This window comes from Natrix helvetica (genome assembly GCF_964273705.1).
Source record: "Natrix helvetica genome assembly, chromosome: 5".
In the NCBI taxonomy this organism is placed as follows: Eukaryota; Metazoa; Chordata; class Lepidosauria; order Squamata; family Natricidae; genus Natrix; species Natrix helvetica.
In genome coordinates, this window is record NC_138551.1 from 93,013,468 (window position 1) to 93,028,255 (window position 14,788).

Below are 14,788 nucleotides of genomic sequence, written 5' to 3' on the forward strand. Positions count from 1 at the left end.
CGCCGAATTGCCAACCTTTCTGATCGACAAGCTCAGCATCTTTTGAGCCACCGTGTCCCATTAAGACTTTTTAGGGGGAGAAATTATTCCAAAATCTGAATGGAAGCACCCATGGAGGTGAACACCACTTTTTCAGTTCACATCTGTGCGTTCAGATAAGATTGTTCAAACTAAAGGGTTTCCTGCCTAGGCAGGGGGTTGGACTAGAAGACCTCCAAGGTCCCTTCCAACTCTGCTATTGTATTTATTTATTACTACCTAAACCAATGGTTCTCAACCTGTGGGTCGGGACCCCTTTGGGGGTCGAACGACCCTTTCACAGGGGTCGCCTAAGACCATCGGAAAACACATATTTTCAAAAAATACGGAAAACATATAATAATTTTATGGTTGGGGGACACCACAACATGAGGAACTGTATTAAAGGGTCACGGCATTAAGAAGGTTGAGACCCACTGATCTAAACCGTGACAAATATCTGTGGTATTTGGAAGGGGAATAGGTGGGATGTGATTTTATATCTCCGATGCTGGCAAAATCAAAGGTCTTAACAGTGTTTTCACTCAGGAAGCCTTACGTTTCATTGCCCCGAACTCCATAGTGTGGAATGTCCTGAATAAATGGATCAGACAAGCTACATGATATTAGTGAATTAGACAGCAGTGTTCAGTTTTATTATTTATTCTGTTAATTGATGAACCCTTGCAAAATCAAAATTTTTGAAGACTTTCTCCCACTAAAATTTGAGTTTAAACATGCCTGAATACAACTAGGAAAGGACATTGGCTTTAAGAACACCATAGTAGAAATATTTATATATAAATATAAATATTTAGGGGGGGGTGCAGTGGCTCAGTGGCTAAGATGCTGAGTTTGTCGTTCAGAAAGGTTGGCAGTTTGCCGTTCGAATCCCTAGCACCGCGTAACAGAGTGAGCTCCCAATTCTTGTCCCAGCTTCTGCCAACGTAGCAGTTCGAAAGCACATAAAAGTAGAAAAATAGGGACCATCTTTGGTGGAAAGGTAACAGCGTTCCGTGCGCCTTCAGCATTTAGTCATGCTGGCCATATGACCACGGAGATGTCTTCGGACAGCGCTGGCTCTTTGGCTTTGAAACAGAGATGAGCACTGCCCCCTAGAGTTGGGAACAACTATATAAAAGAAGAGACAGACATTGCGATCTCTGGAACTTAAAATATATTACCCACTTAGCTTTTGTTAGCCTCTGCTAACATCATCAGAGTGTAAAAACTACCATTGCGGAGATATTTGCCTTTATACATCATTGATGAATTTGGCCATTGTGCATGTGATAGGCTTATCCACCTGCCACCCACCCGTAATTAGCTCTGTTGTTTTTACTTCAGACATGGTAGTTTTTACACTCTGACAATATTAGCAGAGGCTAACAAAAGCTAAGTGGGTAATATATTTTAAGTTCCAGAGAACTGCTAAACATTTTTGACTACCAGCTTAGTCTATCAACCACATTTATTTCTGAGACTGGGTAACCTATGGGTAGATGAATACTAGTAAAAGACTAGGACATACCTAAGAAAAGGCATGTCTCAGAACAGATGAGTAGAAGACTTAGTGAAACTTCAGCCATTTGTTTTATGAAAATGAGGGAGTAAATATACCAAAAGGTCCTTCTGATTAAGAGTTTCCTTAAATATGCAATTCGGGGAGAAAGGACTCAGCTAGTATTTCCCATGGAAGGCTACTTACGCACATGGACAAATTATGTGGTTGTGTGCAAGATACAAAGATGCTCGAAGAGTCATTTCTGTTTGGCTTCCATCAATGAAGGCATCACGGCAGGTCAACGTTCCGTTGTCATTTAGTGGAATTGAGAGTCTCTGTCAATGCTTTAGAAGTTGCATCTTCCAATCAACGTGGGCCATGGATGCCTGCACTCTTGACAAGAGCTTCACCACCTGTCTTCTCTTTCTGTTGTAGCTACTTCCCGAGCTCACGAATCCCGATGAGCTACTTTCCTACTTGGATCCTCCTGACTTACCAAGCAATAGCAACGATGACCTTCTCTCTCTCTTTGAGAACAACTGAAGCCTTCTGCATTTCACTCCCAACCCACCTTCCTCCCGTCGGACACCTCCATAGCTTCACAGCGAGGCATCGCGAGTGACTCTTTCCCACGAGGTCAAGCTCACCGCTCGAGCGTACAGCAGCACACACTCCTTCCTGTCTTCACCTCGGACCTGCTCGAGTCCCAAGTTTGGACCGCGGCGGTGGAGAGAAGCAAGAGGACAATCTGGGGTTGACCTCTTAGACTGCCTGGCCACATCCCAGACCGTTTGTACAGCTATGGGAAAAATAAACCCTCACTCTGGTTCTACAGACCGGAAGAGTGGATGACTTTTTGGGATATCTAGCAAGGAACATCCCAGCCACTCTCAGCAAGGAAAGAAAGAAAAAGGGCCCCAGGTCCATCCTTGACCAGTTTCAGAGTGTCTTTCCAACCGATGTTCTTCCATGCGTTTCCTTCCTTTGGCTGTTATGTCTGTTCCGCTCAGTCCTCTCCAAGTTATGCAGATTCCGGTCTACCTGTCGGACAAAATAAGGACAACCATTGGCGGCACAGTTCAGACTCGGAACTCGAAAATACCAAAAAGCACAAAGAAATCAGTCATGTCACAAGTAGGGCAACATATACAATACGTGTCAGAGGGAGACATCAGACAGTGGGGCTTCCCCACCTACCCATCCACCCACATGGTCCTATGAAATCTCCAGGTTGTGGCAAGCATGGGGTGTTTTTTTTCCCCCTAGTCAATTGTAGCATCTTTGATTTGTTTTAATCACTCTTGTGGGCAGAACAGCTCTTTCCCTTTACACAACGTGTTGTGGTCCGACGTCTCGTGTTGTTTTTTTCCCCGACAAACGCTTTCACTCCGTCGATTGTCTTTTGGGTCACAGAACGGCCAGTCTCTGAGGAGGGGAAGAAAGGAAAAGGAAAGAAAAATGGGAGAAAGGCGCGAACCTTTTTTTTTTTTTGCATAGGAAATCAGAAAACCGTGCAACATATTAGCCATGAGAACGTCTCTCTTGTCTTTACTCAGGCAGTCAAAAAAAAATTGCTCCGTTCCTACCGAAAACAGGAAAGGGGAAGGGACGGGAAAGAAAGCCTCCTAGCAAGGTGAGGGAAAATGTTCAAAGTCAAGATGGCCACCATAAACAGGTGATCAAAGCTCCACCCCTTTTTAATCTGCAGGGTACAGAACGGGGACAACTCACCACCCAGCCAGCCCGCCACAAGGACAAGTCGTTACGAGATAATTCAATCATTCAATTTAAGGATTTCAAATCATTTTAAAAAATATTTTAATTTTTGGTCATTCGCATTTCATTTTATCTTTCCTTTGGCATCTTTCCTTAACGATTCTATTTCACCGTTTCTTTGACATTCGTGTAACGATGAATTGTCCCGCAGTGAGTTGGCCACACTGAGTTGTCCTAGACCGGTGATGGGAAACCTTTTCGGCACTGAAACCTGAACGCACTCGTGTGCATGCCTGCGCCGGAGCACCGGAAACCTGAAGACCAGCTGGCCATCATGCATGTGTGCGTCGGAAACCCAAAGACTATGTGCATGTGTGCACCGGCCAGCTTGTCTTTGGGTTTCCTGAGCTTTGGCAGGCAGGAAGATCAGCTGGCTGGCGCGCACCAGAAACCAGAAGAGCAGCTGGCGATGGCACGCCCGTTCACAGAGAGTGTTCTGGGTGCCACCTCTGGCAGACGTGCCATAGGTTCGCCATCACGGTCCTAGACCCTACAGGGTGGAGGCGGGGTAAGTTTTTTTTAAAAAGGGGGTAGGTTTCCATCACATCACAAATCTTGACTGCTTTGACTGTCCGCTTCATCCAAACCAAATTTGTGAAAAATTGAAACAGGCGTTTATATGAAGAGAAACACCAAATAACCCTAAATGCTTGTCTTGGGTTTTCCAGGCTGTGTTGCGATTCATCCTTTTGACCTTGTGTTTTATCATTTCACCTGAAAGCACCGCTTCCTCTTTCTTTCTTTTTCTTTCTTTCTTTCTTTCTTTCTTTCTTTCTTTCTTTCTTTCTTTCTTTTCTTTCTTTTCTTTCTTTCTTCATTTTTTAACAAAAAGAGGATTTCCAAGGTTATTGGGCACGGGGAAGAAATGAAGTCATTCTGGTGCAATTTTCCTGCCAGTTCCCATGCCGAATGCTTCACTGGCGTTTGTGGTTGTCCCTCAGTTGCTTCCTTCTTGCATGCACTTCCAGTCACTTCTGAGCCCACTGTTGTGCTGTCGTCCGCTTTTTATAAAGTATGTACAGTAAACTATGTGTTTAAAAAAGTGCATGTGTGCCAACTCTGCTCTGTCACAGACCAGCATTTCAACAGCTGATTTCTGTGTCTAGATATTGCCTTCCTTCCTTCCTTCCTTCCTTCCTTCCTTCCTTCCTTCCTTCCTTCCTTCTTCTTTCTTTCCTCTAACTCCTTTGATATTTCCTCTCCTTTTCTTTGTCATAGACTAAATAAATAAATCTCATTTTCCTTCCTTCCTCTAATTCCTTCCTTCCTCTCCTCTCTGACTCCTTCCTTTCTTCCCTCCTTTCTTCCTCTCCTCTCCTCTGACTCCTTCCATCCTTCCTCAATCTCCTACATCCCTTCCTCTCTCTCCTTTCCCTTGTCATAGACTAAATAAATAAATCTCATTTTCCTTCCTTCCTCTAATTCCTTCCTTCCTCTCCTCTCTGACTCCTTCCTTTCTTCCCTCCTTTCTTCCTCTCCTCTCCTCTCTGACTCCTTCCATCCTTCCTCAATCTCCTACATCCCTTCCTCTCTCTCCTTTCCCTTGTCATAGGCTAAATAAATAAATCTCATTTTTCTTCCTTCCTCTCCTCTCTCTGACTCCTCCCTCCCTCCTTCCTTCCTTCCTTTCTCAATCTCCTACATCCCTTCCTCTCTCTCCTTTCCTTTGTCATAGGCTAAAAAAATAAAACTCATTTTCCTTCCTTCCTCTCCTCTCTACCTCCTCCCTCCCTCCCTTCCTCAATTTCCTACATCTCTTCCTCTCGCTTTTCTTTTGCCATAGGCTAAATAAATAAATCTTGTTTTTCTTTCTTCCTCTAATTCCTTCCTCTCCTCGACTCCTTCCTTCCTTCCTCCTACATCCCTTCCTCTCCCTCCTTTACCTTGTCATAGGCTAAATAAATAAATCTCATTTTCCTTCCTTCCTCTCCTCTCTCTAACTCCTCCCTTCCTCCCTCCCATTAAAAAAAAATCACTATTACGCCCTTTCCTGTCCAGATTTAGGCCAGGGATTCTCTGGCTTGTTGGTTTCCATGTGTAAAGTTCTGTCGTCTTCTTCTCAATTAATGGCACATTGAAAGAAAAACTCTGCATCCACCGTGCGTTTGTTCTCTCCATTGAAATCATGCTTGTAAAATTATTGGAGCATCTGTTCCACCGCCACTGCTGCACATGCATTTTGTAGATATGCGCTAACCCGCAGCATCTTGCAGAAAACAGGAAATTGCAGTTTTAGTTCCTTTATACTTCTCCAACCGAAATGTTGACTTTTTAAAAAAATATTTTACATAGACCTGTTCTTGTGTTTTACTTTTGCTCCAGTTGTCTTGGCTGTCTGTCTGTCTGTCTCTTTCTCTCTAAAAAAGAAAAAAAGTGCTGTTCATTATGCAAAATCAATTATTTTAAGAATCGATATTGTAAATATCTTTTGTGAATATTTTAGCCTTGTCATTCATTATAATAGCCAACACTTTTTAACGTGTGTTTTTAAAATACATAGCCTGGGAGTGGGGAAAGGAATGGCCATATCTTTCTTTTTTCTTTCTTTTCTTTCTTTCTTTCTTTCTTTCTTTCTTTCTTTCTTTCTTTCTTTCTTTCTTTCTTTCTTTTTGTTTTTTGCTTTCTTTCTTCCTTTCGTCCACAGCTGAAGGTTCTTGAACTAAGGGAGCATTATATATATATATAAAATGTATCAGTTTGCAAATCCATATCATCCATCAGCCCTGTGTGCAAAGAGGCCATACACGCACACGCACAAAACAGCAAGGATTATGACTGTCACCTGCTTTATAGACAAATATATTGCTATTATTTTAAAGATGCTTGTTTAAATACATCTGAGAATCATCCTTTATCCACATCTAGGAGAGAAGATAGGGAGCAGGTTAAACCCTGATATCTGATATGCATTACAGTGCTTGGAGCTGCAGATGGCAAGCCATCAGAACAGAAGAAGATAGAAGTACGGGAGGTCTTTCCTTTTTAAAAAAATATATTTCCTCAAATTTATCCATCCTTATTTGTGATCACTGAACATCAGGTTCACACAGCTACGTCTGGTTGCCCACAACAAGCTTGAGGGGAGGGGGGGAAATGCCTTTTTTTTCATGTCAGTCAGAAGACGCTGAGTGTCTTCAGCTTAATGGATGCAATTTTTGGGAGGCCAATCTTAAGCCATAGATCGTGTTGCGTAATTCTTCAAAATGGCCCCTTTATTATTAAGCACATATCTGTTCCAACAAGGACTTCCCTCCCCATCCCTCTTGCTTTTCCGCGCAATTGGAAACCACATTATTTTAGAACAGGTGTGTTGAAGTAAAAGTTGGCTCACAGGGATCTAGATAAAAGCCGCTAAAAAGTCACTTTTTTTTTTTGAAAGCAGGATAGGAGGGAAAACATCTACGATAGAGGTTATTGTGGGTATGAGGCTTCCCCATTATTTGAAGGTTTCTTTCCTCAAATAACAGAAATTAAATCTGCATGGTAGGCAGGGGTAGATGAGGTATGTGGCTTTGGTCTGCAAAAAAAGAAGAAGCGTATTTATTGAACACAGCATCTCTGCGGCTAAAATGAGGAATAGGGTATGGGTTTGATCAAAAGAACGCGCTTTCCAAAAATCAGCCTAGAAAACCCTGCACTCACACACACACACACACACACACACAAATAAACGCAAATGATTCATTGGCAGATTGTATTGGGGAGGAAAAATAAGTAAACTACACTCCCATAACTGTTAAAATACAGAGAATACCTGCTAAACAGTGTGCAGTTAAATCCTTAAAAAGTCAGCCCTGTTTCATTCAGTGCAACTTATTCTGAAGAAATATAAATTACGGCCTTAATGAGGGTTTTTTTTTGTCTGTGTGTATTGAAAAGCAAATTTATATAGTGTTTTGGCTTTATTTATCCACACACACAATTTGTTGTTTTAGGGGCATTTTGTTTGAGTTTTCCACTTTTTAAAATTTTCCCAATAGTTGGGAAAGCATACACAAAGATTTATAGTTCTACTGCCAAGGCATTGTTATTGTTATTATAGGATAACACACACACAAACACACACACACACACAAATGTTTGCAGTGGAGACTCCAAGGGACATCTGTACATATGTAAATGGAAAATAGAGACATGTTAACAGAAATGCATTCATTTTCCTTGGATTGTGTATTGTTCTTATTTTACAGGAAAAAAATAAATAAAGCTTGAAGAATCATCTTATGTGGGAAATGAATCCTGTTTGTTAAGCGTTTGTGAAGTCTCCACCTTTGTTTCATTTCTTGTAATATACTCTGAATCTTTTGTGGGGGGAAAATTGCTTTTGTTCTGTTTTGTTTTACCTTCCTGTAATAATTAGCTTCAGTGTATTAGTCTTTATCACCTGTGTATTTTTAGGGTGCTACGAAAAAAAAATGAAGAAAATAAGGGGATTAAATAATAATAATAAAAGATTGTAACCAAATTCATACTTTGTACAATTTTTTGATATTGTGATCCGAATGAGAATTTAAAAAAAAAGTACAATCTGAATTAACATGCAAAAATGGCCATTTTGTCTTTGTTTGTACATTGTATGTACAGTACAACTCCAGTCATTTCATACTTTAAAACTGGTCAGAAAAAAAAAGAATTGTGATTTTTAGTCTTGCAAAAATTGTATGTAGTTAGATGATGTGACAAACCTAATATTTATCTAATAAATATGTATTCGAATGAAACCTGTATATTAGGTGTTCATGTCGTTATTTTGTATTTAAAAATCAGATTGATTATTTGCTAGACGTTTATATATACTTTCTTGTAACACTGAAAGTACGCTCATTTTTGCTCATGTTACTTTTCTTTTCCTAAATAAATTTGGAAAAAAATCATGGACTGATCATTGGGCAGCTGTTTTGTACACCTCGAGCTTCTGTTTCTGATGTTATATCAAGAAAAATAATAATTGTATGACACTACTAGTCCTTGACTTAGAACCACAATTGAGCCCAAAATCTGGTTTGCTAAGAGAGACTGTTGTTAAGTGAGTTTTGCCTCATTTTACAACCGTTCCTGCCACTGTTGTTAGAATAGAATGGAATGGAATAAGAATAGGATAGGATACAAAATAGAAAATAGAATAGAATATAGAACATAGAATAGAACAGAGTAGAATAGGATAGAATAGGAATAGGAACAGAATAGAATAGGAACAGAATAGAATAGAATAGAATAGAATAGAATAGAATAGAATAGAATAGAATAGAAGTCTTTATTGCCCAAGTGTGATTGGACACACAAGTAATTTGTCTTTGGTGCATAATTCAGAGGTAGGTTCCTGCTGGTTCGCACCTCTTTGGGCTTTTGCGTACCCGTTCCACGGAGACGTGGCCACGCCCCCATACCGGTACGCTCACCTGTCCTGCAGCCCATTTGCAAGGCACTTCTCAAAGAGAAGGAAGCGAGGGCGGGGCTTCTTCAGAGGACCCGAGGCAAGAGCAGAGTTGAAGTCCTCTCTGAAGCAGCCGGAAAAGGCACATATGGGTCAGAGGGAGGGGGAGGAATTCAAACTTCATCCTCCTGGTGCTGTGCGGGGCTTTGGGCAAAGGCTGGAGGGAAGGACCCTGGCTCGCTTGTGCTCTCCCTCCCCAAGTGTAGTTTGATTGCAGGCGGAGCCACGTTGCCTTTTCAAACCTGTAATCAGTGAAGCTAGGCTGGATTTTTACATAGTGGATCCTTCCAGGGCTAGGGGAAAGTGTGTGTGTTACAGCATGGCTCTTTGCCTGGCTTCCTGCCTCCTCCTGTGGTCTCAGTGCTTGCTCATGGTCTCCCTCCACAAGTGTAGTGACTTCCTCCCCAGGCCCCCATCCATTTCTCTCTCTCACACACAGACACAGCTGGATAAAACTATATAAAAATCTAGCCCAGCTTCACTGATTACAAGTTTGAAAAGACAACATGGCTCTGCCTGCAATCAAACTACACTTGAGGAGGGAGAGCACAAGCGAGCACTGAGGAGATCACAGGAGGAGGCAGGAAGCCAAGCAAAGAGCCATGCTGTAACACACACACTTTCCTCCAGCCTCTTTCTTTTGGAAGGCTCGGATCGGCTCCCCTCCGGCTTCTCTGACTCTCCTCTCACCCTAGCCTGCCAGCAGGAGGTGAATGGGTGGGCTTTATTGCGTTCCAGGCATTTCACACCCAGAAAGCAGGCTGCATTTGCAATGGGGGAGGTGTTTGGGGAAGGCAGAGGGGAAATGGGGGGGATGGCAGAGGAGCTGCTTTCAAGCCAAAGGAAAAGATATCCAATCCAACTTGTGTGAGTGTGTGTGTGTGTGTGTGTGTGTGTTTGTTTGTTTGAGAGAGAGTGAGAGAGAGGGCAGGGGGTAGGAGAGATCGTCCAATCCAACTTCTCTGTGTCTGTGTGTGTTTGAGAGAGGGGGGAGGGAAGGAGGGAGGGAGGAAGGAGGGGAAGGGAGAAGAAAAAGAAAAAGGAGGAAACTTCTTTCGCAAAGGAAAAAAACAAATGCTGTCGCTTTAAATCGGAACTGAGCATGCCTGACTGGAATTCTGGGAGTTGAAGTCCACAAGTCTTAATAATTTTAAATTGAAAAAGTGCAGGAAAGAACAAATTGGTTATATGGTTATATGCTATATGGTTTTATGTTTTTGAAGTTTTGGGGTTTGTGCAATATGAGCATTGTGTTTCTAAAAGACTTGTGAATGGAGCCAAACTTTCTCTAGGGTCATTATCTCTATCTGGCAGGCATGTGGAATGAGCCTCAGGCAGGTTTCTTTGTTAGCAGAAAGAAAGAAAAACAGCACAGCAATTTAGGGCTAGAAGCCTACTAGGAGGTCATCTAGTCCAACCAGTGATGTGCGGTGAGGTTTATGGCTGGTGAGGCTGGTGACGTCATCAGGAAGGCGGGGAATGGGACCACATGTGCTGGAGGCTCAGGCTGCCTCAGCCTCCAACATATGTGATCCCATTCCCCGCTTTCCTGAGCGTGCTCCACCGGCTCGCGCTCCGCAGTCCTCGAAAGCGACTGGGGAACGACGAGAACCTTCCTGCCTCTGCTGGACTTTGCGCGCTCCTCGCAACTGCATATTTCAGTCGCGAGGAGCGCGCGAAATCCAGCAGAGGCAGGAAGGTTCTCGTCGTTCCCCAGTCGCTTTCGTGCCTTCATCATCCGGGAGCGCCGACAACATTTCTGCCTCTGCAGTTCCCGGGCGTGGCCGGACGGATGTATATAATATTATAATACTATTATTTCATGAAGAGAGGTGAGGCTCTGCCTCCCCTGCCTCCCCTGACCGCACGTCCCTGAGTCCAACCCCCTGCTGCAGCAGGAAACCTTGCATTGTATGGATTATTTTGGTGCCTCTAACAGAGAGGAAAATTGCCAGAAAGGAGAAATAGTTTAATAGGACAAGGCTGCCATGCAGAGGAAGGCAGAGATAGTCCTTGACTAATGACTACAATTGAGCCCAAAATTTTGGTTGCTAAGCAAGAGCGTTGTTAAGTGAGCTTCACATTTTACCCAATCCATGACATCTCCTGGTGAGTGACATCAAGTTGGCCACTCCTACCCAGTCACATGACTGCCAAGCCACTCCCACAAACAGGCCACACCTACAGAATAGGTTCTAAAAAATTTTTTGAAACCCACCATTGATGCATATGCTCTCAGTGTACATAAGTAGAATAAAATACATTCATCAAGAATAAAAGATCAAACACAGTCATAATTAAGGTTACTAATAAGCTATCAAATCATACTAGGAAACAAAAACAATATTAATTGAAAGATACAAGCAACATGGTTATAGTCATAAGTGGGAAGAGATGTATACTAGTAAGGAAGAGAATAATAATAATAATAATAATAATAATAATAATAATAATAATACAGTCTTAATAAATAATTTGACAGTGTTGTGGAAATTAATTGTTTAGCAGAGTGATGGCATTTGGGGAAAAAACTGTCCTTGTGTCTAGTTGTTCTGGTGTGCAGTGCCCTATAGCGTCATTTTGACTGTAGGAATTGAAACAATTTACGTCCAGGATGTGAGGGGTCTGTAGATATTTTCACAGCCCTCTTTTTGACTCGTGCAGTATACAGGTCAGTGTACAGGTTAAGTAGATCTCTGCAGTTGTTAAGTTAGTCACATGGTTGTTAAATGAATCTGGATTTCCCCAGTGACTTTGATCATCAGAAGGTCGCAAAAAGGGATCCCGTGACTTCAGGATACTGCGACTGTCATAAATATGAGTCGGTCGCCAAGCATCTGTTTTCCCCCTCCCTGAGCCTCCACGCTGGCCCTGCACTTACCTTGTATCCAAAATGGGTTGCATGGAGACTCCTGGGAGGGGAGGGGCAGGGTGGGCGTGGCCAGCCAGGGCTGGGATTTGGAGGTTCTCTGTATCAGTCATAACGTTAGCTACGGGTTCTCCTGAAGCCGGGCAAACCCGTAGCAGCCCCACCGCTGGCCAAGTCACATCCTCTAAAATGATGAATTGTTCTTTTCAGCCTTCTCCCTGCACAAAATGCATGGCTCTGTTGGATTTTTAGCTTGGGCAAGAAATAAACAGATTGCGTTACGTTGAAACAATGATAAGGCCGCACAACTTCCTAAACTGAAATTGTTTCTGCCTTATAGACGAGCAAAAAAAGTAAATCCCTCTTTTTTATAAATGAACTGTTTTGGGAACTGCAGTCGGAAGTCAAAAGTTCCTGCAGATACATTCCTTTTTTAAAGTTCTGTCTTGTTCCAGTCTGTTACACTTAATAGGTCTGAGACAAGGAACAATTTCAAGCACTGATTCATTCCAAAAGTCCTCCTGTTGGTTTGGATAAAGGTGGGAGGAAATCTCATTTTCTTACAAATTTCCCAGCAATGATATTTCTAAAATCAATACATTCTAGAGCATCTCCCCCCCCTTTAAGGTTAAAGAATCTATAAAAGCATAGTCAATTTTGTTAATAGAAATGATTATGTTAATAAAGATTAAAAAGTGCAAATATTATCTTGGATCTTTTTCCAAGTCATACTTTTTTGTTGAAATCCACGATATTTTTAGGAAAGAGCTATGAGTTCAAAATGCCAAGAAATGTTCTGTCTTCTTATTGCCCTTTCCAAAGTTTTCATTTTTACAGCTTAGAGACCATTGAGAAGACCACGACTGGAGCTACGGCGATCTCAGGTGTCATAGAAATATCCTTCTTTTTCGTGATGTTACATTTCACAGAGTCTTCATCCTTTCTACCTCTTTATGGTGCTAATCCCAATTTTGAAACCTTGAGGTTGGTGGGGACGGGACACACCACATGATGATCACCTTCAGATCTTCATCATCAACAGTAGGTTGGTTCACACGTTCTGGTGAGGGAGAAGTTCCCTGAGGATGGACTCTGGCATGAACCCAAAAGGTTAGAAGGTCCAGGTGACCAAGACAGATTTTCCTGTGACATGTATATTTGCCTTTATGTGTGATATGTATATTTGCCTTTATGTGTGATGTGTATATTTGCCTTTATGTGTGATATGTATATTTGCCTTTATGTGTGAGTAAGCTTATGCCCTGTGCGGCTTGCAGCTTCTTTCCTCTTGTAAAAGTTAAACATTAACCTAGAGTTTATAAAAGTTAATTCACAAATAATTATAAAGGTTAAACATTCACCCAGATTATTTACTTCCTTTTTTAAAATTTTATTTATCCATTTTTTCCTTAAACATACATAGGTGCTTAATGAACATTGTATTGTCTGAGTCATTTTAGGTTTACAAAATAATAATAAAAATAATTCTGATATTAATGATAATAGTTGAAATAATAATAATAACAGGGGACTATTGCAAATCCATCAAACTGTAGAAGAAGAAAAACGAAGTTTGAATGATCATGTGAACCAAAGTACAGAAAAATTGCTGCAGGCTGTGAAAACGGAGAACAGTATAAAAACAACAGAAACAAAGGCAGAATATAAGGAAAAGCAGCTGGATGACAGATCAAATAGATGGAAAACCAAAGCTTTGCAGGGACAGCACTTGAAAAACATTGAAGGAAAATGTGATGACAACACGACATGGACATGGCTTAAGATGAGAACCATCAAGAAAGAAACGGAAGGTTTAATACTGGCTGCTCAAGAACAAGCACCACAAACCAATGCCATGAAAGCGAAGATACAAAAATCCACTGACAATTCAAAACTGCCGACTTTGCAACAACAAAGTTGAAACTTTGTTTCACATTTAATATTTGAATGCAGCAAAATTGCACAAACTGATTACAAAGCTAGACACGACCAAGTTGCTAAATTAATCCACTTGTCATTATGTAAAAAATACAACTTACCTGTATCCAAAAAGTCGTGGGAGCACAAAGTGGAAAACGTTACTGAAAATGAGAAGGTGAAGATCTTGTGGGACTTTCAAATACAGACGGATCATCATTTGGAACACAACATGCCAGATATTACGGTTGTAGAGGGCCGAAACGTACAATTTATTGACGGTGCTGCTTTCCAGAGGGCAAAGAGGCAGTGGAGTTGGCAAAGTTTAGTCAGCAGGGAGAGATGTCCAAATATACTATGTCCACAGCATTTTGCTGGTCCACTAATTTTGTCACTTCTTTTTCTTCTTGTGCCATATCCGTCATCGGACATTGGTGATCATGTTAGCGATCCTATTTTTATCAACAGCGGCACAAAAACGTGCTGTTGAGTTTTGTCCAAACCAGTCCCTCAGATTTTGAAGCCATGATGTTCTTCTTCTGCCTGGACCTCCTTTGCCTTCATTTTTTCCTCATCACTTTGTCAAAAAAGTCAATAAAATTTGTCCTGCATGATTTGTTTTTGACAAACCCATCCTGGCTTATGGCTTTAACTTTGCTTGCTTCTAGGTGTTCACAGACCTGTTAAGGGTGGTCCTCAACCACAATTGAGCCCAACATGTCCACTACTAGGTACGACAGTTGTTAAGTGAACTTTGCTCCATTTCATGACCTTTCTTACCACAGTTGTTAAGTAAATCACGTTTCACCCCATTTAACTTCAATAAATGACCCTGAAGCTATTTGAGTGATAGGGATCTATTCTGTAGGCTCAGAAATGAAGATAGATCGAAATAAGATGCTCTCTGAGCTTGCTTGTTTTTTTTGTTTTTTTTTGCAGACGTTTCATCACCCAACTAGGCAACATCATCAGGGCTAGAAAGGAGTGAGTTTGCTGTCAGTTTATATTCTGGTGTCTTATACATCCATCTTGTTGATGGGGATCAGAGGTGGGTTCCTACAGGGTCAACCAGGTTCGGCAGAACCGGTAGTGGTATGCTGGCCTGGGTTGCAGAACTGGCAGTGACCCAGGGTGGACATTCCTCCAAACCAGTTCCCCGGTTGCCGCCATCACCATGTGTCTTTTTTTTAGTTCTGCGCATACGCAGAACAATTTCTATTGAACTGTGCATGCCTGCACAGTGTGCGTGCAGCGCACGCATGCAAAGTGC

The 14,788-nt window shown here is 41.8% G+C and overlaps 1 protein-coding gene across 1 annotated transcript in view; it reads left to right on the plus strand.

Annotated features, from left to right (window-relative positions):
- Nucleotides 1-6,666, plus strand: part of ZMIZ1 (zinc finger MIZ-type containing 1) — a gene marked incomplete at its 5' end in the record, with an annotated part of 114,282 nt that extends 107,616 nt beyond the window's left edge. Inside the window, one exon of the mRNA XM_081954108.1 lies at nt 1,958-6,666. Within this exon, the coding sequence (XP_081810234.1) occupies nt 1,958-2,065 (108 nt within the window). The 3' untranslated portion in view covers nt 2,066-6,666. The remainder of the gene's footprint in view (nt 1-1,957) is intronic.
- Nucleotides 6,667-14,788: the final 8,122 nt, after the last annotated feature.